The 23,573-nt window shown below is 38.0% G+C and overlaps 1 protein-coding gene across 3 annotated transcripts in view; it reads left to right on the forward strand.

Annotated features, from left to right (window-relative positions):
* The window catches only part of PPP6R3 (protein phosphatase 6 regulatory subunit 3), a 34,930-nt gene extending 18,562 nt beyond the window's left edge, over positions 1-16,368 (forward strand). For 2 of the 3 annotated variants that reach the window (XM_072421805.1, XM_072421806.1), the window contains 10 exons: positions 117-269; positions 987-1,133; positions 1,217-1,281; positions 1,418-1,533; positions 2,304-2,389; positions 5,867-5,953; positions 6,813-6,910; positions 7,557-7,611; positions 9,337-9,467; positions 10,148-10,997. In XM_072421805.1, the coding sequence (XP_072277906.1) occupies positions 117-269; positions 987-1,133; positions 1,217-1,281; positions 1,418-1,533; positions 2,304-2,389; positions 5,867-5,953; positions 6,813-6,910; positions 7,557-7,611; positions 9,337-9,467; positions 10,148-10,328 (1,119 nt within the window). In that variant the 3' untranslated portion in view covers positions 10,329-10,997. Of the gene's footprint in view, positions 1-116; positions 270-986; positions 1,134-1,216; positions 1,282-1,417; positions 1,534-2,303; positions 2,390-5,866; positions 5,954-6,812; positions 6,911-7,556; positions 7,612-9,336; positions 9,468-10,147; positions 10,998-11,406; positions 11,561-11,701; positions 11,800-12,819; positions 12,965-14,247; positions 14,368-14,949 lie in introns of those variants that run through there. The other variant, XM_072421807.1, reaches the window with a different exon arrangement.
* The last annotated feature ends 7,205 nt before the right edge of the window (positions 16,369-23,573 follow it).

Here is a 23,573-nt window from a genome sequence, read left to right on the forward strand (position 1 = left end):
TACATACATATTTGTCTACATTGTACATCATTTTTATTTCCATTTGTGTGACTTTGATTTGCAAACTTATGTATTCTGCTCAGTACAATTTACTATATCATTTCTTTTCTTTTAAGACTGATATCATGAAGACAACATGGGGTGTCCTAGATCCTCCTGTAGGGAATACTCGGTTACATGTTATCAGGTTGATAGCAAGTTTACTGCAGACAAATACGCACAGCATCAATCTAGAGCTAATTGAGCTAAACACTATAGGAGTTATTCTGGTAAGTTATCCATTATTGTGTATAATGAAAATGTAAGATGCTTTGATCTGATTATATTTCTAATAAATCCAAAATGCTCTGCTTTTTTACCTTCTATGTCAAAAATAACTTTTTTAGAAAATTACTGCAAACTAGATGCCGTCTGGGTATTACCATAATATTTAGCTGTTCAATTAATTCCATTAAGGATGTTCCTTTGCGGGAAGAAGAAAGTATGTGGCTTCTGTATTAAAAGCAAAATTTCAGTTTTAATTGAAATATTAAAATGGTGTTGCATAGTTTAACATTGCTAGCTGAATGTTTTTAAACCACTGCTTACAGTGAAAGAAAACGGTTAATGTACTGCTGACCTTGCAAGAACATAGCTGGCTAAAGAATTTTCTGGCTCCATCAATGCTAGGAGTGGACCTCCGTGTCCTGTCTTCCCCTTGCAGTCAGTACACCACTACTATGCACTTTTGATTACTGCTATGATTTTTCAGCCAGCTAAGCTTAAACAGAGCGAAGACAAAAGGCTGGGCATGTAAGGATTTTCAGGTAGCGTGTAGGGGTGTGTGTAATATACACATGAAAATAATAATCAACACTTTATGACCTTTTGTTCCTTTAAAAGGCTTAAAGGTTTGCCACTTTGCGTGGTTCAACATGTTTTAGTGGCATTTGTATTCACCCTAGTATACTTTTTTTTTTTTTTTTTTTCTCTCTCTCTCTCTACAGGATATGTTTTTTAAATACACCTGGAATAATTTTCTTCATACGCAAGTTGAAATCTGCATTGCCTTGATTCTTGCAAGTCCTGGTGATAGTACAGACAGCACGATCAGCGAACAGAACTCTGCAGGGGACCATATCTTACTAAAACATGTAAGTTTTCTTCAATTCTTCTTTACATTGTTTTGAAATGATGAGATAAAATGGTCAGCTCATTATTTTTATTGGTGTTTCAGCTCTTTTTAAAATGCCACTTAATCGACCGAATACTTGAAGCATGGGCCCTGAATGAAAAAAGACAGTAAGTTTTTACAAAAGTTGTCTACTTATACCACTTTTTACATTTATTTTGGGGCATATAGTACTTTTAAGTCCCAGCACATCTAATAATTTTCACTCGATACCATATGCAAGGTTTAATGAATTCTGTGCTTTAGGTCTGAAGGAGGGCGACGGTGTGGGTACATGGGGCACTTGACAAGAATTGCAAATTGTATAGTTCACAGCATTGAAAAGGGGCCAAACAGTACACTAGCACATCATCTTATTAAAGGTAAGTAGTAATGAGTATGTTTACATATTTTTGTTTTTTTGCCATATTTTTGAGTAGTAGGTTATGGTTCTGGGCTAGTATAGACTTTCATTTTACCACTTTTAAATGCACTAAGCAGTGTTTTAAATATGTTGTCTTCCTTGGCAGTCAAGTGTAATGTATGACTTTTAATGTGGTCAACATATTTCACATGCTCACACCTAAAAATGTAGAAACTAGCAGATGGCCTACAAATTTGATCTTAAATTTCCCCCCCTCCCCACCCCCACCCCCATATTCTGGGAATTTTAGTTCTGCAGCTTTTGTTGCAAGTTGAAAATACCCACCATTTGGCCACTGTTGTACTCCTACCCAGAAGCCTTGAATTCTTTCAAAATGTCTCTGCAGAAGGTTAAGGCCGAAAAATTCAAAGTCCATTATTCTGTGAGTGTCTAAAATGTTTAAAAGTCACTTATGTCTCCTTTGGTTTGGATACTCCAGCAAAAATCTCCCATTGCTCAAAACTCCTGTTAATGTGAAAATTGTGTTGTCCCACCTACGTTTGCATACTTTTTTTTTCACTTTTAAGATTTATTTTTGACATTATAAATGGTAAAGATATAATCAATAAGTAAATAATTTTTAATTGCAGTTATGTGTGTTTATAAGAAAATTGGACTTGGCAAAGGTTTAGCACTGCCATCATTTTCTAAAAACCAAACTTTCTAGGTCTGCCAATGCATTAATGCATTAAAATGTTAACTGTAACTTTTTTTTTTTTTTTACTGCAGAATTGCCAACTGAAGCTCAGGAAAAATGGGAGACTTTCTGCACAAGCTCCCTAGGCGAAACAAACAAGAGGAACACCGTAGATCTAGTAGGTTTCCGGCTTTCATTGTTTAAGCCTCTGATATAAGTCTGCATGAATCCTTGTATTGTGCTTATAAATCCCCCAATAAATGACGCTGCTGTTGTCTTTTCTCCTGTTTTTTAGTTTTATTAAAAAATCACTCCTTTATTCTGTACCTGGCTTCTCTGCTTTTATAGTTCATTGCTTTATTTTTATTTCATTAATATTATTGTTATGGCTCATGGACTTTGTGGGCATGGGTCTCTGACACTGCTCTCAACTTTGTCTTCCACCTTAAGAGCAAATTGAAACTTATCCAGCTGAGCCTGGAGCCTAGTAGTTTGTTCGAAGGGGCCCAAATCTCCCCAAACTTATCCAAATGGTTGTACTGCCTAGTGGACAACTGGTTCTATCAGCCTAACATCCTTCACTCAGGCTCTCAACTCAGAAAAGGATGATGGTCGAGTAGATTTCCAATGTACTGTTAAGAGACATCTAGTGGCCCTAAAAACATGTGTAATAAGGGCTTTCTTCTGTTTAGTGAGGTTCAGTATGGGCAAATTGCATCCTTACTGGGCCCAAACTAACCGTAATTTCTGCTATGCTGGAAATTCTACCAAATATTTTGTGATTTCCAGGCATGTGCATAAGATGTGAAAAAGCGTTCCCACTTGAGCACAATATCTTCAGCATAAATTGCTAAATGCAGGATAGAGGGTATGTTTATCCAGTGTGTAGTACCAGTGCACAAGTACCTGTAACGCTTTTGTGAGCTTTGTCGTGTTACCTGCCAAAGTTCAAGGGGTAACTCCCTACCTAGGATAGCTTCCCATTTGGTCATATATGCATATTTAGCAAAAGGCATTTTTTGGGTCTATGCTCAATATTTAGTAAATTTTGAAAATTAGCCTCCTAAGGGGAGGGTCCACCTCAACGCACTCTTTTAACTTGTGTAGACAGTGAGAATGTAAAGTTTCTCGTCACCTGAGCAAAGTGTTGGATTTGAAGATGGCTAATTTAATCTGCAAATCGGGGTTGGATATATATGGCCAAAACAGAATATTCAATTGGAGCACCAGGCATATATCATTTGTTGTGCCAAGCTATCAAGAACCTGAGTATTGTATATAAACCTTGTGAGTAGAGTCTTAGGAGATTATAGGTGATATTTATCTTTGCAAAGTGAAATGCAAGTTCCCCAGCAAATTAGAATCCGCAATGTGCGGAGGAGAACTCCATAGCATTGAATTTAGATGCGCCGGAGCCATTCAAAGCTACTCAAATCTATTGATGGGCTCGCATGGTAGTCCATTAGGCCAATAAATACTTGAGAACATCCAGGCCACCCCTGGACCTCAAGAGCACATCTCAGACCTAGGAGGGTGATGGTGTTTGTACCCCCAGATGAAATTCAGTGGCTCCATCTGCAACTGTCCAATCTCAGAGCGTGGTACATTCAACAGCAAGTTTTCAGAAAAATTCAGTAACTTGGGTAGAATAGACATTTTAATGAGTGCAATTCGCCCAAAAAACAATATGCAGAGGTTACGCGATTTATGTAGTAACGCTCTGATATCTTGAAACGGGGATAATTGACCTTTTAAAATGTTTGGTATGTTGAGGTAAGGATTTGTACCTTGATTCTAAAGATTCAACAGTTGGCGTGATTTGTTTCCTGCATGCAAAGTCCACTTGTGTTTGGAGGGTTCGTATTTGGAGACTTTTTGTTTAATAGATGTGGTTTGAAATGTGTTTATTAATGCTAAGAGTGCATAGTTCATTTAGCATTATAGTAGTTTTGGTGACTTGTAAATAAGGCTTGCAATAAAGGACTTAAAAAAAAAAAAAAGTTAATCAACTCTGAGTGTTGCTTGGTTTCAGCTGTGCAAGAATTAGACGCTCGCATTTGCATAGAGAATCAGGCAGTCCTGTATGAAAAGAAAAAGATCAGGGTACCGTTTGTGCAAATGTGTGGGTTTATATCTCCATGTTAAAGCCAGGTTCCCCACCCCTGTGTTCTTGAGGGGGAGCATAACTTTACAAAGTGAAAGTATCTCTATCCACAAAACTCCAGTGAGTGCCGGGACCTCCTGGGGTGCTCACACAACAGTTTTATGCAGTGCATTAAAAAAATATTGTGCAGACAAGTATCATTTTTGCATGTTATGTGTGTGTTTTTTTTTTTTTTTTTTTTTTTTTTTTTTTTTTTTGGTATGTTTCCTGTACAATTTACCTGGGCAATGGGACCTACTGCCAATCTGTGTTATGTACAGTGCTGATCTTTTCGAGCACCTCTGATTGCTGAAATAGGCTTTAACCACCTTGGTTTTGGAAATTGGCTAAATATTGAAATGTAGCGAAAGATCTTGGGTTTTTGAACAAAGTTGCTGTTTAAAGATCTGTAAACAACTAGATTATATCCAGCTCTTTTCAGACTTCTATTTAATTTAACTGGTATGTGTAATTTTCAAATGTCGTTGGAAAGGATCTTTCACAATCACAAAGACTGCACTATGCATGAACGAGTGCTGTACATATATATAGAGAGAGGAGGGGCAGAACGACAGAGCACCACAGGGGGAGAACCACAGAGCAGCACCCTGCTGCTCTCTCACTCTCTCTCTCTCACTCTCACTCTCACTCTCTCTCACTCTCTCACTCACTCACACTTTTATTATGATCTTTCCTCATCCATAGGTCTGCCAGGACGGTCGTTAGCACAGTACACATGCTAGATTCTCTTCCAGTATCAGCCCTGAGACGATTATCGCACAAAAATTGTCTGACGTGTGTACCTCCCCTAGGTTATAAATATAAAATATTTGCTCCCTGGATTTCCTGTTAGATATATTGACGGGCCTACTGAGTTTGTCTATATCACAAACCCCACCTGGTCCACACAAACTAATCTCTCAAATTTTGTTGGCAGCTCACTCCCTTATAGCTTCTTCTTGGAAAAATGGGTACCCTCTTCTAGAGAGGCATTGTATACTAGGATTCAGGATATCAGTTTAATAGAATACATTACTACCATGTTGCAAGATTTACCACATTTCAGAAAAATCGGGATGCATACTATGCAACTATAACATCATAACTGGTCAGAAGAGTTGCCGCCACCACCTTGTTCCTCTTTTCCCTTTGATACTCACCCTCTTCCTTCCTTGTTAAGCACTACCTCTATCCAATAGTAGTTTTTGTTTTTTGTTTTTAGTGGGCCCTGCCAAGGGGATGCCTTGCCAAACAAGTGTTTGCTTGATTATATGGCTTATTCTTGTAAAAAGAAGTATAAAATATTTGCTGACCTTGGCACCAGGGTATATTTTTAGGGGGATGTGCCAAGCATGCACGCATGCAAGCTTTCAGTCATGGTTGTCTGTTTTTGTCTTAAGCCGACAGACATTTTCCTGCAAATACTGAACTTGGAAAGTCAAACTGAATGTATGCAACAGACATATAGCATACTAAAACTTAACTTTTAAAAAGTTATTCTTTTATTTGCAGGTCACTACACGACACCTTCACTCCTCCAGCGATGATGAGATAGAGTTTAAAGATCCAGGCTTCTCACAGGATTCTTCCATACAGCAGGTTAGGCATAACTATAGAATCAACATATTATAAGCTTTTATTCTACAAAACTAAACTGTACTCCATATATAGCCAGGAAATACATTTTCAGACTGTTAGGATATAAAAAATTCATCTCAAATTGGGGTGGGGGGAACATGTTTGTATCATTAGTCAGACCTTTAATTGAGTATGCAAAGTTCCTCAAAGTCAAATTTATCAGACTGAAAAATCTTACTGAAAATGTTATTTTGGGGTACAAAAAATCTAAATTTACCCACTAAGAAAAAGAAATATGTAGCAGTAATAAAACTCACACTAAAATTACATTCCACTGTACGGAGGTTTTAATAAATTGCTACATTGTGATACACATGACCAGAGTGGTAGTCTTGGGTTAGAACTAGAATTTAGGACGAAATATCCCATTACACTTTTAACAAAAAAAAAAAAAAAAGGCAAAGAGCTATTTAAGACTCCCTTAAAATTCATGTAAATTGATTTTTGCAGTGTGTTGAGTCAGAATATGGACATTTAAACTGTTTTTATTTAACACAAACCCTCATTCAGCTTTTTAATGTGAAATTATTCTTTTTCAAAGATCACAAAAAAAAACTCAAGTTCACTTCGCAAGGTTTGCTGGTTGTTTACATGAGATAGCTGGCAAGAACTTTGAGAATTTGGTCACAATGCCTATAGATATGGAGATAATTTAGAGCTAGTTTTAGTGTTTGTTTTTTTTCCCCCTGGTTTGTCCAAAATATGTAAATATTTTAGTGTGCATGATCGGAGCAGTGTAGAAGTGTCCTTTTACAAAGTTATTTTCAGGAGCAGTTTAGAATACATGTTATACCACTGTTGTTGGTCCTGGGATTGCCAGGCCTTTTCTGATTATCAGATGCAACAAATGACGTCCAATTTTATTGACCAGTTTGGCTTCAACGATGAGAAGTTTGCTGACCAAGATGACCTTGGGAAGTGAGTATGACTCCTTATTGTGGTTTAACATTTTGCTGTTGGTGTGTGCTGGTGATTTTTCTAAAAACACTTTTATTCTGTTTTTTAAATATCTTGCTATCACAACACAATAACCTATTGGCTTGTGTATAATTGGGCTTTCGTGCAAATTTTCTTCAAACACAAATCTTAGCTGTGATTTATCGGTGTGTTAATACTTAACTGCCTTCTTCTTTGTGTGGGTTTTTTCCCCTGGAGTCGGTGGGGGTAGTAATTAGATTTCAAATGTAACAAATGGCCACATGGGCATTACACAGATGGTGTTGTACCAGTCAGTGTTGTCATTATTGTGTACAGTTAAGCAGCTTTTTATTTTTTTATTTTTGGAAAAGTAATTGTTAAGCCCATCAAATCATGTACTGCATACCACACTTTGCTGTGCATTGGCCTGTGTGACTCCTAAGAATAAATGGCAATATGCATGCCACTACTAATTGGTTCTGCTCCAGCACTGGTACTGCTTTTACTTTTTTGGACTTTTCTCTACAAGCTATTGATTTTTTTTTTTTTTTCCTCTACATTTGGAGTCAAAGCTGTAACCGGCTGTTCGTTACTATTGCTTTATGGTTTGCTGTGAATTTTATGCATACAATTTTGTCATTTACAGTGTCTCATTTGATCGTGTCTCAGACATTAACTTCACTCTCAATGCAAATGAAAGCGTGAGTATTGAGCCAATTCTTGCATCCTGTTACTGTGTGTATGTGTTTGTTGATTGTTTCCTTTGGTCTGTAATAATGCCTAAAGAGCTAGTAAACTGAAAAACGCAGAAAACAAAAAAAAAAATCCACTTGCCTTCAATCCCTCAGCGCAGTCGATCGGTCCGGAGCTGTCTTCCATCCCGGGATCGAGATCAGGTAATGTAGGTTGGGAAAAACCTTGCCAATCTCACTGCGCATGCGTGAGATCTGCAAATTTTTCTCCTTTAATGTAAAGGCACCCAAGAGCCTCCTGGGATGTGTGACGTAGGTATCCCAGGAGGCTTTACCCTCCCATTCAGGCTATCGAGAATTACGGGGTGATGTTGGACCCTTTTTTTAAAGGGTGTTACACGTAACAAACAGAATTGTTACTTTACATAAAAGGGTTGTCTACCCTTTTTTGTAAAGTTAAATCTCTGAGTTTAGGTACACTTGAAGAATTGTTACACCATTTTATCTTTCCTGTATGATTAGGACCTAGAAACATGCTGAAACTTTACATTGCCTTTACCGGTTTAGTTTTGTGATGGTTTCAGACCATTTACACTTCTATCGCACATTACAAACATACTGTATTTTTATGGCCACCAATGGATCTGAAAATGCAGCTGCACCATGTTTGAGTTTAATGCAGCTGCTTTTCTTGCCTGCATTGGGGTGCCAATTGAAATGATTGGCACGGCAATACCAACATGTGCATGGTGTTGTGGTGATGTACATTTGTAAATCTGGCTTTGACCTTAAACTGTATATTTACAGTCTAGAAATAATGCTAAAGACAAGGACTTCCACTCAAACACCAAAAACATATTCAACCTTTATTCATTTGTCACATGCTGTATGTTGGCCTAGGAAAACTGTAGATGTCCTTCTAAAACAAATACTGCATAGTAACACAAATATAAACTTGCTTAGGGCGTTTGACTTGGTCAGCATATATATACCACCTTGCTTTATTTGCCAGGAAGACTATCTTTTACCAAGCATCTAACATTTGTTTCACATTCCTGCTATCCTAGTAATGGCTAGAAAATAATTGTCTGGTTATGGTTGTCCTTACAAAGCTAAAATATAACGATGTCTCAACCCTGCATTCTTTTTCTATTAAAATGTAAATGTGCCCAGCCTGCTTTTTAATTGATATGACCTTCAAATGATGTGACCCTATTTTAGCCTGTGGTGTATAGTTCCCAAGAAGTAAATAGTTCAAGTGGCAATGCTTTATGTAATTAGGTGTCATTGGCAGCAATTTTATACAGACTTGTGAAACATTTTCTCAGTTGGTCTCCTACTGCAAAATAAACTCTTCAGTATGTTTTTCTGCAGTTTTGTGTTTTTATCCCACTTGAACAAATGTGAACAGCAGCATTAGTCCACATTTTAAATTGTAATCTCTTTAGGGCAGGTCCTCTCCTCCTCCTCTTGTATCATTGTTGGTATCAGTTATGTGTAATCCCTGTTTGTTGTACAGAGCTGAGTAATATGTTGTCGCTTTATAAATACAGGGTAAAAAAAAAACCTAGGTAAGTTCCAGGATGCTTCTCTAGCCTTGCTACCTTCTTCGACTGGGCTGGAGTTCAAGATAAGGCCAAGCTTTTGTTTGATTCAATGTTCCCTCTCCTCAATGTTATCTGACATTTTCCAACTTGAAAAGAAGCAATTCTAAAAATGCCCTCTTTTTTATAGGCTAACATTGCTTTGTTTGAGGCCTGCTGCAAAGAACGGATACAACCATTTGATGATGGTGGATCAGATGAGGAAGATATTTGGGAGGAGAAGAATCTCCAATTCACACAGGATACTCAAAGAAGGTCCAGGTACATGATTGTTTTTATACTATCCTAGTGAAAAGCTTTAGGCTTTGTTTTTGTTTTTTTAGTAGTATATATGCAAACCTTCTTTAATAAATTGCTAACTCAGTACTGCTGCTTTTGTCGTAGCCTCCCTTAGGCTTAGTCTACACGGACATTTTCCCCAGCATTTAACCTGAGGCTATAAAAGCCCATGTTTGAAACTACCATGCATTCCAATAGGCTCATCCACGCCAGGACGTTTCCTTGAGGCACATTTTTGAGCGTTATGTGTAATCCTCCTTGCAACATTAAAAAAAAAAAGGATAAACGCTATTTTCCTACGCTTAAAAATGCTTGAAGCGTGAACGCAGAAAAAACGCAGAGTTTCCAGTGGTTTAAAGGCAAGCTTTAAAACACATAAATGAGGTAGAAATGTTTACATGCGTTTTTAAAACTGTGTAGACCCAGGCTAAATGCCCAGTGTGAGTGTTATGGGGTTTTTTTTTTTTTGACATACTGTGCACCTCCAAGTCTTTATTATCTAGTTCCCTTTAGCATAGCTAAAAGTTTGTTAAAGAAAAAAAAAAAATTGAATTATTCATTTATTTATATAGTTTAGTCTGAAATGTGAGCATTGTGGCAATGTTGGAGATTTTGTTTGGTGCCTCCCAGCCTTTCACAACATATCCATTTTTTTAATACAGCTCAGGAAGCACAGACAGCGAAGAGAGCACAGATTCCGAGGAGGAGGACTCTGTTAAACAGGGATTATTTGAATCAAGCACAGTCAACCAAGAAGATAAAATGGAGGTGGATGCGAATGAAGGCAAGTCTTTCAGAAATTACAGCTACCCATGCTTTAAAAGTAAATTATTGTTATTATAGTCAGGTTTTAAAATGTCAAATCACTTGGTTAAACATGCGCAAATCGAAAATAACAACCCAAACTACATAGAATTTAGATATAGGTAAATTTGAATAACTGTGTTTAGCAGAGCATCAGTGTTTACTTGGAAGAGTATTAAAATTTCACCAATTTGTTTGAATGTTTTGATAAAAAGTGAATTGCTTTATCCCTAACTACATCTCGGATGATCTCTGCACCTGTAGCAACTACATGGAAGCCTTTCTGATAATATACAGAAAGCAGAAGAGATTTATTTTTGTTTTTACGGGTTGTAAAGAGGACTGATTATTAAACGATAGTAGTAATGTTTGCTCAAACAAAATTCAGAGCAGTGGCACCAAAGAGTATATATTAGCTTTTTCCTCCTTAGTGTTGCATTTCTCCCAAGACATGCACATTTTTTTATTATTATTTTGAAAAAGTAAGCTTTTTAGGACTAAATCCCAAAATATATTTCCCCTAACCTCTCTGTTGGTATTCCAGAGTGTGGCTTGAGGTTAATTTTCAGTACCAAAAGCAGTAATCCCAAGCCACGCTCGGCTTGGCATTGTAAAAGGCTTTTCAGATCCCCATGAGCCCGCGGTGTCCTCCAGCAATGCGTGTCTCCTGGCCTTGCTTCCCCGGCGTGGTCAATGGGACGTGTTTTGAGCAATGCAGCAGCGGTGGGGGGGTGACCTGGTGGATAATTTAAACAGAATGTAGCACTTTGACATTCAAGCCTGTAGAGTAAAACGTTGTAATTGCTCATTTTTGTTATATCATATTTGCTCAACTGCACATTAGACCTAAATTTTGTGCACATTAAGTGGAAAAAGTTGCTAGTAAATGTGTCAATTGGGGAAAAAAAAACCTTAACAGCTAAACCGGTTCAGAGTTAACCAATAAATATTTCCTCTTGTTGTTGTTCCTCTTATTCTGTCGTGTGCCCAGATACCCAGTGTACAATTTTTTTTTTTTTTTTTTTGTCCTAATGCCTATATGCAAAAGTTTTTAGTGCACTCAATCCCTTATTTTTTCTAGTTTCCATTACTATTACTGTGTATTTGTTCCTTTTAGCAAGCAACTGGCCAGCAACCTTTGATATACCAATGGAAACTGCACATGTAGCCGGTTTGGATTCAGTTGGATCAGATGTATGGAGCACAGAAGAGCCATTGTCATCAAAAGAAACAGGCTGGGCCTCATTTTCTGAATTGACATCCTCAGATAGGTAATTTTTTTTTTCTTGCTATATGACATTATTTGCAAGTCTCCCTTTTAGAGTAATCTTGTTTCCCAGTTTGAATTAAGGTCGTCTATCTAGTACAACTGACTGAAAATCTGTGCAGTAATTGAAATGTTTTTTTGACAGTGCTAAGGACACCTCAAGAAGTAATTCTCCTGTTGAAATGGAAACCAGCACAGAGCCAATGGATCCTTTGAGTGTCAATACCTCTGCACAAACAGAACGTAAGTGTGATGCACTTCAAATGTTAAAGTACAATATCTTGATGTCTTCAAAACTTTCCAAGTACTTATATATAGTGCCCCTTACTAGATTTTCCTAAAACTTCCTCACCATATATCCTCCCATAGGGTCTGATTTTTTTTTTTTGGTTTGTTTTTTTTAAAAGCTCTCCAAGACGGGAGAGCATACACTTTCATCAGTGAAGGGATCTGGTCCTGGATTCAAATCATTTGCTAACAAATAGCAAATGTCTTTAAGAAATCCATTCCAGCTTTGCTGGATCATCCATGTTTACTGATTTAAAGCTAGTCTTGGAGAGCTGTAATAAATCGGGCCCATAAAGTGCATGTTGACAAGGTGTGCAACTCTAAAATGGATAACTCTGCAGTGCATCAATTCCTATTGCAAGAGGTACCGTGCAGTACTATACTGCACAGATCTGAACCTGGCCTAAATAAATGTATTTTTTTTCTTGCCTAGAGTTCTGCTTTAAACATGGGTAGTAAATCCACCATGAACTAATATTTTTAAAGCAAACCTGTCCCATTTCAAGGCTGCTTTATAGAAGCCTAGAAATGCCTCTTAATAGGCAGACTATTTCCTATAGGTTTAAATTCTGTTGGGCCTTTTTTGTGATGTCTTAAATGATGTTTGTAATTATATCATATATGTAAATATCATGGACAAACTGTGGTGACATTTGTTACTTGCCTTCAAAAGTTTTTGGACTTTAGGCAGTTGGCATGAGAAAGGTCTGAAACACTTTGATGCTTGGAAGTTTGTCAGGACCTAGAATACTTGATCATTTGCTTTATTTCTGGATTATAAGCAGGTTATGACAATAAATTGGTGTACAGTACAGGTGTGAGTGCATGCTTTGGTTTTCTAACTTTCAAGAAAGTTAAAGGGTAACTTAAGCCCTGAATCGTTGCTTCTGTTCAGAAATATTCACATTATCCTGAACTGGTAAAATGCAGTTCATCGTATGTGAACACAATTTCATTACTGTGGTTTACTTGCAGCTACTGTTGCAATGGATGCCAGCTCTGATGGAGAAGAGGAAGTGGAAAACACAGATCAGATGACAGAAACTGTGATGAATGGAAGCATGAAGGAAACCCTTAGCCTTACTGTAGATGCAAAAACAGAGACTGCAGTTTTTAAAAGGTAAAATAACTCATGAGATCTGTGTTTTTTTTTTTTTGTTTTTTTTTTTTTGGAACCTGGGGTACCACCAAAAATAAAATAAAAATAATACCGTAGAGGTTTTTTTATATATTTTTTTTTACTTGCCTTTCCTGCTACCTAATTCTCATGTATTTTCCCAGTTCTGAAAATGGGGCTGTGCCATCTTGCAGGTGGGGACGAATGGCTAGGAGGGTTTTGGCTAGAATGGCTAGAAGTCAAATTCATCTTAGCGCTATCAAGTTGAGGTACCTTAGTGTGTCATTATTTTTTTTTTTCTTAGTCTATCCAACAGAGGGAGCTCTATGCTTACTCTGCTGTGCTCAGTTATATTTTCCTTTAACATTTTTCTTTGGTAGGAAATCTGATTTGTAAAATATATGCAAATTATTGTTTGTGCTGTATTGGACAAGTATAAATAGAAAAACTTAAAAATAATTCAGTCAAGGCAAAATCAATTCAGCAAAGGCAAAAGCAGTAGAGTTACTGGTATTTCCTGTACAACTCTGCAGTTTACCATGTTTCTAGTTTGGACAGTGAATAGGCTTAATCACTTGCTACTAGTCCTCCTGTGTTCTGTTTTTGAAATTGCCTTGCTACCTCTCCACCTTCCCTCTACAGCCAGTGAGAACTGTTAAATGCATTTTGGCACATATATTTGGTATAATATCTGCTGTGGGTGAAGGGGGCAGGGAGGTTGGGGAAAAATGGGGTTTAGGTAACATATAAACCATTTTGTCAATATACAGTTACCCAGTGTGTTCATTCTGGGGGTTATTCTAACTGTACATTGACTGCTCAATTTTATGGGACCTAGGACCTTTAGTTGCTGCAATGAATGATCACTGTGCTTTATTTATGCAGCTCTGTCCACACCACACAACACTACTTGTACTAAGTAGCATTCTTTTTATGCCTGCTTCTCCTCCTTTCCCTCTTCATTGCACACTATTGGCTTCAGAGTGTTGAAATCCTATTGGTATGTATTTCTTATATACTGTGCAGGTTTTTTCATACATTCCCCTTATACCAAATTTCCTTGTATATATTTTGCCTCCCTACATTTTATTTTATTTAAACTGTTCATGGAACATGCAACTTTATTTTTTTTTTTTTTTGTGAACCTGCAACCATGTAAAGAGACTAACTTCACATTCCTGATTCCAACCACTGACACCCATTGCATGAATTCATAAGTTTGAATATGTTTCACTTGATTCTTTGATTTTACTTCTCAACTGTGTCCTGCTCTGTTTCCTGTGCAGTGAGGAAGGGAAACTGTCTACCTCTAATGACCCAGCCTGTAAATACGTTGTGGAAAGCTTCGATTCCTCTATGGAAAACCCTCCAATTTCTCAGCCAAACAGTAGCAACCAAGAACAGAAGTAAGTACTGCGAATTGTTACTTGAATACACTGGTGCTCTGGAGTGGCAAAAAATGTGCCTGAGCTTAAGTAGAAATCGGGCTGTTGGGAGAAAAATAATGATTTTTCATTTTTCCAGGATTTAGTGCAATTATATTTAAATATATATTAGCAGAAGGTTAATAGATGTCTTAAATGTGGGGTACTTTATCCAGCCTGTAGTGAAGAAATCTGATATAAGCTTCTGTGTGTTCAAGGGGGATACATATTAGACAATCGGAGAAAGGAGCGCTATATTTTTCCACCTAGTCTTGAACTCTTGCTCTGTGTTTATAGTAGAGACTTCTTCTCTCCTTCTGGGAGTGCAAGGCGTGTGAGCAGAGTTTCTTACTTGAATGGTGCTTAACCTCATCCTGGCGGTTTGATTTTTTTGTATTTTTAAATGTCAAATTGGTACATTTGACATTTAAAAATACTTCTAACTTTATATTTCCTGCCAATCCCGCGACCCCTGAATTCTGTATTAGTGTGTCCAGCGGAGAATTGTTTGCAACCATATTTCCTGTACTGTAGTCCAGTCTAACCATCTGATATCTTCTCTAGGACACCTGAGCAAATTCTTCTAGACGGAGCTCCTGCTAATGGCCCAGTATGATGTGTGATGTCTAATGTTAGTGGAAGATTGCAGACTGATATCCGTTGGGATTTTAAGTGGTGTTACTTGAGGATAATGGCAAAGGCCTACCTGCGCCAGTCACTGCTGCACTTACTTTGCAAGGGATCAGGACCAGCAACATTTTATTTTTATTTTTTTTTCTTAGATTTTAAGGTGTTGTACAGACTTGAAAGTGTAAAAACAAAAAAAAAACAAAACAAAAAAATATTGCACATTGCAAAACAAGACTTTTTGTGTATGTTTATATTGTATTGTATTCTAAACAAAACCGGTGCCCTATGACTTAAGAACTCACCACTTCAGTAATAGTGATACTATGGTTAAAATGGTTGTAAAAATAGTTTTATAAAAGTGTATACAAAAAAAATCTAATGTATTTGAAAGCATAACTATTTGACAATTAGTGTGACCAAAGTATTTACCAGTTCATGCATTTAACTTTATTTTTTGGTTCCACCTTGTACAATAGTCAGTTTTTTCTCAAACAAAAATATTCTTTAATAGAACTCTTCCTGTAAATGTAATAATTGTATTTAGGTTACCAAAAGTGATCCAAATATGGGTATTTTTGTTCCAGTGTTTCTAATTTTGCAGCAAATGTATTTGGTTATCTGTTGCTGTATTTTTTTGTTTGTTTTTTTTTATTCAGCTCAAATGTTTATTGGTAGATTAAGTATTTATTACTACACTTGACAGATTGGTAATGTAAAGCCATACGTTCTGTCTTGGTTTGTGTACGTCACAGGTGAAAAAGTTTTAATACAATGAAATTTGCTCACCTGCTAATTTTTCATCTGGAAAGGTTTTTTTATACATGTTTTTAGATTTGTAATTATATGCTACTCCCATATGACAGCAGGGAAAGCATTTTTATCATAAATTTTGTTTTAAAATCCAAATCAAACTTAAATTTGCATGTCAGATGTACTCCCTGCCGATCTGTGAATTATTTTTATATATGAACCTAAAACCAGTTATTTTTTATTTTGTTTTTTTTTTTTTCCTGAAACTGGTTTGTACATAGGTAGTAATTACAAAAAAAAGCTAATTCTATGTAATTTATAATGTTTCTATATTCCTCCAGTTCGCCTTCTTGAAGCAGGAAAAAGCAATGTTCTGTTCCCAGTCCGACACAAGCGTTGCCCACCTCTTGCACACCTTTTTTTGTAGATGTAAATCTGTCTAATTTTCTGAATAGAATCTTATTGGTTGTGAGACCTCTCCTAGACAGGTATTTTGAGAGAAAAAGACTCTACACAGAGGCCAAGACGTTTTAGGCGTAGTCTCCCATGCAACGTGCCTAAGCATTACATTGCATATTACAATAAAAAGGAAAATATGCTTTTCTTTGGGTTTTGTTTACCTTGGCTTTGTGATGTGTTTTTTCCTGTCTATTTAAACCTATACTCTACGTACAACTAAATGCAAAAACCAAAATTAATAGTGTAGCTGACCTGTACTTTTAGATGTGATTAGTTTTCACTCTTCCTGTCAGGTATTGAAAACACATTGTAATATTGCCAAAAAAGTCCTTGTCACTTCCTGTAATCTGACCCTCTACGCAAGAAGTTTTCTTAAAACTACTCATCTAATCTATCCTCATGTAATGGCGATGCACAAAGATTGATGTGGCATTCAGTTTGTATGACAACCATATCTGTGAAGGTTCTCATTATCAAAATCTTTGTATATCTAGCAGTAGTTAGTCATTTAAAAACTGGACTTGTAAATAGCGTCACAGCCTTCCAAGCGGCTTCATTTGTTCTACATGAGGAAAGATATACCCTAGCATTTATTTCCACACATTGGCTGTTTTGCCCAACTTCGGCAGGCCCCTACTACACGAATAGTCAGCAGCTTCCTTTTATCTGAAGGAAAAGGGACAGTCTTCCAGGACTGTGGTCTGAATATTTCAGACAAGACATCTGGTTTTCAAGAGGAGTGGAAAAAGGAAACCTGTGTCAAATTAGAACAACCATCTCTGAATAAGGATGCGGACCTTTGCCTTCATCGGTCTTCCACCTATAATGCCTATAAACCTTGGCTATTTTGGGGGGGGGGGGGGAAGGACACATCTTCAGCCATATAGTTTAAAGGTTTACCACCTATCCAGACTTCCTCACACCAAGATTTTTTTTTGGTAATGAACAGGGTTGCTCATCAAATGTCACACCTTGTTTTGGACAGTCTATCAACATTCTGGTGATGGATTTGGTTGTATCTGTTGTGTGATTATAAATGTTGGGGTATTTTTCTACACGAGCAAAACTTATAAAGCATTCTGAAAGAACTGCAACTCATCTTCAGCATTACTTGTAAATATAACAGGTTTGTCCGTAGAAGGAATAAGCAAAGTTGGACTGAAGGATTTAATCACAAGAATATAAGCCGAAAATAATTACCATGCACGGATCTTGGCTAAGAAATGGTAAGTTACAGTATACAGTATGATATACATACCTGCAGACTATCATTTTGCACCGGACCATACACTGCTTTTGTAGACTGACCCTGCCTCTGAATCGCTTACTGTGAGCTGCTATGTCTGATAGAACAGTGGTCGCCAACCTTTTTGGCACCACTAAATTTACTGGCTCCAGGAAGAGCGCATGCGTGGGGGAGCTGGGTGTCACTCAAAGGGGAAGAAACTTCCCCCATAGTGATGTCATGAAGCTGGAACTCACCCACTCTCCCATCGCAGGTCTGAGCCTACGATCCGTACGAGGGACATGGTCCGCTGCTCTGGCTGATGTCTGCCCATTTCCCCCACCCTCTAGGCGGGGTCCCTCCCCTGACTCCAGACCCCGGCTAGAGCGGCGGACCACCAGTTGGCGACCGCTGTGGTAGAGGTATTTGGTTCCTTCAAGGAGGTTAAAGTGTTGAGGCAACTGTGAGAAACAAATCTCCATAAAGAAAAGGAAAGTTCCCTCTTGAGGTTGGCACTGTTTGGTACAGCACATCCATGCCCTAAAATGTTTTGTATGTAGTAGCTTCTTAGCTGAATAAACACCATCAACCTTATTTCATGGAGGACTGAATGTTAGAAACTCATAATCTTAGAAGTGCAGGGCATGTTCCATCTGTGCACCCTGATTTTGTGAAATCCCAGTAATTTATAGTGACAGATCTTTTAGGGTTTGCAGGCTGGCAGGGTCCACCGTTGTAGGAAATACATGCCACCTCTCCCATTGTCAGCTTCAAATAATGGATCATTCCAGACAGGGTCAAAAGGTTAAATTTGTGTTTAAAATGGAATACATTTATTTGCAATCCTCTTTTTGCCCAGTTGCTAATGAATAAATAGAGAACATTGCAGATGCACAAGTTAGTTTCTTGAAGTTTAACTTTTTATATTAAACCTTTGCATTGAGAAATATAGTCCTGTCATAAATAAATGTTAGTAGCAGACTGAACAAGTATGTGGAAATTTGAGTTCTGAGGCAGTTTTCATTGGCTGCATATTTGTTCATGGTCAAATGAACAGATTGATGTCTAGCCAGCTTTCACTGTGTCAGCTGCAGTGGCTACTTTTTGATAGATCAATTGGCTTCAGTACTTGGAAGTTACTTAGTGGAACTGCTGGGTAGTTCTGACTTCAACACCCAAAAGTACAAAATTCAGATGGAGTTTAAGAAGGAAAGAATGGATCACAGTTGCTGGTAAAGCATGCTGTTCGCTTTCTAAATGTGTAAAAGAAAATAAATAAAAAAAAAATTTGTTTTATTTTTTTAAGTGTTTTGTTGGATTCATGGGGTCCTGCCCACTCACCTAGCATGTGCTTACTGGGCCATGGCTGTAACGCTGAGGGGAGCTAGGCAAGTGGCCAGTAAGTGTAGACAGAGGTGAGTTTTTTTTTTTTTTTTGTGGGGGGGCGGGGTAGGTATAATAAAAGTAATGCATTTAGCGAAAAGGTCTGGGGAGAACAGTATACCTATCTGTCCTCCTCCAAGAAAGGACTGAATTTTGTGCATTCATGGCACAGTCTACGTTTTGCTTCTGGCTTTGTCTTAAAGTGTATCAACAAAATGAAAAGTAAAATACAATTTTTAGTCTCTGCTGAAATCACAAAATTTGTTATCCCTGCTTGAGCTTATCCCATGTTTAACTAAACATCACCTCCCTGTCCTCTTCTCCACAGTCCCAATGTCTACATTCTCTGCTGACCATTTTTGACCACTCCAGCTACCTCTAGTTTCTCCCTCCCTTCCTGTGTATCAGTTGCTACATAGTAATTCATAAAGCATGCAAAATACAAAAAACAAGCCTTGTTGTGGTAGACTGGTAATTACCAGTAATACACATGTATAAAACTAATGTTACAGTATTAGAATTTTTTCAGAAAACATGATGACTGGCTTACAGAGGCTGTTATCTTGGGGGGGACTGCCATTGCTGCATAGGATTCCAACACAGCAGATGCAGAATCGGCTTACAACCAAAAATGAGCAATTGTGCATTTAATAACTGGGTTATACTGCCACCTGCAGGCACAATATAAGGGGTCATGCTTCTCCTTTAACCTAGTTGCTCAGTTTAGCTTGGTGTCCTTTACCTCCCGAGCAATAATCCTGAGTGTGGCTCGGGGTAAAAAAAAACCTGCTGAAAGCAGTAACCCCAAGCTACACTAGGGGTTGCTAAAACCATAAAAATAAACACCTGCTCCCATCGGCATCCTCCAGTGTCCTTCCCATCTGTGCCCTTCTTCTGGCCGCGTCCTCTTCCTTAGATCTGCCCTCCGGGCGAGTGTGCCGATCTTCTGCCCCCGGGAGTGCACGGTGACGTTGGTGCATGCGGGAGCTTCAAATTATTTTGTATTGGATTCAATACAAAGTAAATATTATATTAAATATATATGCTACTGTACAGTTATATTACAGGTTTCAGTATTTTTGATTTATTTATGCACACTTGTTTTAACAGATTATTGTGTTTTATTTAAAGTTTATTATTAAATTTATTACATTTATTAAATATTGGATATATTTTGGTGAGTTATGCCTAGGAATTACAGGCCTACAATGTAAAATAAATTTTCATGAAAAACTATGTACCGCTTTTATACATATAAAATCAGACAGAAATGAACAGCCTAGGAGAATAAGAAGATTGCATGTCTTGTCGTTATTTTCCTATTCCCCAAACTAATAATATTTTTAATAAACTGCTGGTACAGCAGGACTGGAGATCAAATTTTTATTATCATAGAAGTCTTTCTAATCAGATGCCAAATACATGTTTTCCAACTTATGATGTCCTTGCAGATCTGTGTCCTCATGTGCACAATGTTCTCATTTTAAGGTGTCAGTACTAGTCTTAAAGATTCACTGTAGTGTTCCCCTTTCCCAGCTAGTGCCATAGTCGCTGTATTACCCATTTGTCAGAATTGAATCCTTTATACCCTTTGGGTTCATGAGGTGCTAAGGTTTTAGTAGACTGCTGCCATGTTAGCCTTTGACAAATCCCTTCTTATAGGTGGATCACATTTATGCATAGTTGCCCTGTCTTTGATTGGTACCTCCTCACTGCTCTTTGGAATCCCACACCATTAGGTTTACTTTGCTGTGGACAGAGCGTAGAGAACCCTGTCACTTGCAGGAACAAATTGTTCCTCAGCCTGAACGCTCCTATGTACTCTTCATGTGTGGATCCTGGTCCACCCCCTACTCTGCACTTTACAATATGTTCTTAATCTTCAAAGGTTTGCTCTAGACTTCTTTTATAAACCTTACCTAAAAGGATCTCCAGCCTCAAATTTTTGTGAGTGGTTTCCTAATTCAAGGACTGCTCATTTCTTGGTTTTCATTGGGATACTTATGTAGTTTGTAGTTGTATGTAGACATGGGTAGTGCACACAGTACTGAGTATTACTGTTATTGGTTGATTTGGCATCAGAATCTCCATGTTTATGACTTTCACCATTTCAATTGCCAAAGGATGTCTCCTGGTTAAAAAAAAAAAAAAACATGCTTCGTCCCTCGATGAACAATAAAATAGCTTTTTTTATCTTACCCTAAAAAAAGTGTGAAGGACTGTGTCAGTAGTTTATATTATACTTTGCTATTTGACAAGTATACAACAGACCTTAGAATCGAGCAATCCAGGTTTTCATAGCACTATATACAGTAATTTAATAACTCCACTACTGGGGAGCAACAACTATTTAGCTCATAAGGCTCACATAGTGTTCAACAGCATTCCTCTGGACGGCTCTTACTGTCTGATGGACCAGCAGAGCCATTATCAAGGTGAGAAAAGAGCACAGAACCTCCCCAGCTATCTCAACATTAACAACCCCCAACTTTTCTAAATGACACTGGTTCAAGTGCCCTCTCCCCTCACCCCTCAGCAGAGATCCCTTACCAGCTACCCCTCGCCAAACACATTTTTTTGGCTACCTTATTATGATGAGCATCAATACCTGTATGTCCTTGCCCTGCATGCCTCTCTATCTATTTTACCCCTTGAACATATCCATCCCTGACTGCTTCACACCCCCCAATTCCACTCATGTACATTCCTTCTTTGCTACCTTATCCACTTGTAGGTTGATATACTTTTTTCTCTTGTGCCCCATGCCCCCTTGCCACTCCACCCCTGGGCCCACATCCATCTCCTGATGCTTTGCCCAACCCACCCACCCACTCACAACACCTTCAGATAGACCAGAGAAAAGGTTAGGAGGGCCTACAAGTAAAGCTGCGTACACACTTCCAATTTTTATCGTTGGAAATGAACGACAAACGAACGATCGATTGGGCAAAAAACGTTCGTAAAAAAAGTAACCAACGACGCCGACGAACGAGGATAGTCGTTGGAAATGAACAACCGGACCGGCGGATCGGATTGGACGACGATCGTTGACCATCTATCGTGTGTACGGTCGTTCATTGATCGTCCATGGTCTGAGCATGCGCGGTGAACGAACGTTCGCTCACTTCCTGTGGTGCACCTCACTTCCTATATCGTTCAAACGATCGCATCTATCGTGTGTACAATATCTGCGAACGATCGTGCCGTTATCTGTATGTACAGGATCGGTGCCATACGATCGTTCGCAGATATCGTGCAGGATCGTTCGTCGTTCGTTTACCAACGATAATAATTGGAAGTGTGTACGTAGCTTAAGGCAGCTGTAGCTGGGTCCTTTAGCAGAAGTAGCTGGAAATGCACTGTAGGGAAAGCAAAGGGAGCCATTTAGCTTTTCTACACTTAACACGACCTGTAAGTACACAGTTCCACTTATCCCTACTTATAGCCCATCCCGGACCCTGCACAACCCCCATTGCCACCTCTTTACAGTCCTTGCTTTCATTAGTCTTTTCTATTGGCACAATTTTAGTTTATTTTCGTTCCTGAATGTTTTCACCAAGACTCGTTTTAAAATTTGTTTGTCTACTTTCAGCACTTTTCCCAGCATATACCTGCTGCTATAACTTCTGCACTTCCCTCCCGCACATACTGCCTAATGTGCTATCATCTGCATTCTTTTTTTTTTATTTCAGCGCGATACACAAAACCTCAAAGCAATGAAACAGGGTGTGTTTTTTTCTTATGATTGTAGCTGTTGCACAGTCCAATTTATGCTGAAACCCTTTTTTTAAAAATAAAAAAAAAAATCACCGTCCTTCATCAATATGCAGCCACCTACGAGATTTGAAAATTCCAAGAAAAGCATTTATTGCTTTTTTGTAACTAGAAAAACTGGAGACTTTTATGTGCTTTTTTGTGTACAGAATAGACAAAGAAATGTGTTTTATGCCTATATAATTAACCTTCTTTGCCTAGAAGTCTGCGTAAAGCTTCAGGTTAAATTTAGGATTTGCAAAAGACATTTTATTTGTAAAGATATACGGTATTTCCTAAGACTTTTGAAGGCGAGTGTTCTAAAACTGTACAAATGTATAAATTTTTGTTGTTAGATCTTACACTTTTCTTTGCTATCACATCCAGTTTTTACCATACAGGGTACCCTCGTTTTTGTCAAAAAAACATACAAATTTTACATGTAATGAAAAAATAATGAAATCACTGTTTATTTAAATTTCTTTTGTTCATACAAAGGAATTATTTTTGCTCTGACATTTTTTTTTCAGTAAAATATTTGAAAATGAATCGGGTAAGAGGTTTAGGTAAAAATGTACGCTTATAGCTTTTCCTGGAGTGTTCAGTGTTAAGACAATCCCTTTGGATGCTCCAACAATAGTCAGCCATCATATGTACATCCCATCTACCCGGATACCGTCCTTCCATGACCTTCATATTTTGGTGGAATCGTTCACCTTGCTCATCACTGACTGCACCAAGGTTTTTCGGAAAGTTAGAAAGATGGCTATGCAGAAAATGCACCTTGATGCTCATATTGCAACCAAGCATTTTGTAGCTCTCCAAGAGTTTCTGGACATTTTCTGTGCAATTATTTGCTTGTGTTTCCAAGAAAGACCTTGACAATGGTTTTGACTGATAACCAAGCATTCTTTTCGACTTCTGACATTGTCCTGATGAAATGTTCATCTTTGAGCTGCCGAATCTGTGGACCATCAAACACACCGGC

This window comes from Pyxicephalus adspersus, chromosome 9 (assembly GCF_032062135.1).
Source record: "Pyxicephalus adspersus chromosome 9, UCB_Pads_2.0, whole genome shotgun sequence".
NCBI classification, from domain to species: domain Eukaryota; kingdom Metazoa; phylum Chordata; class Amphibia; order Anura; family Pyxicephalidae; genus Pyxicephalus; species Pyxicephalus adspersus.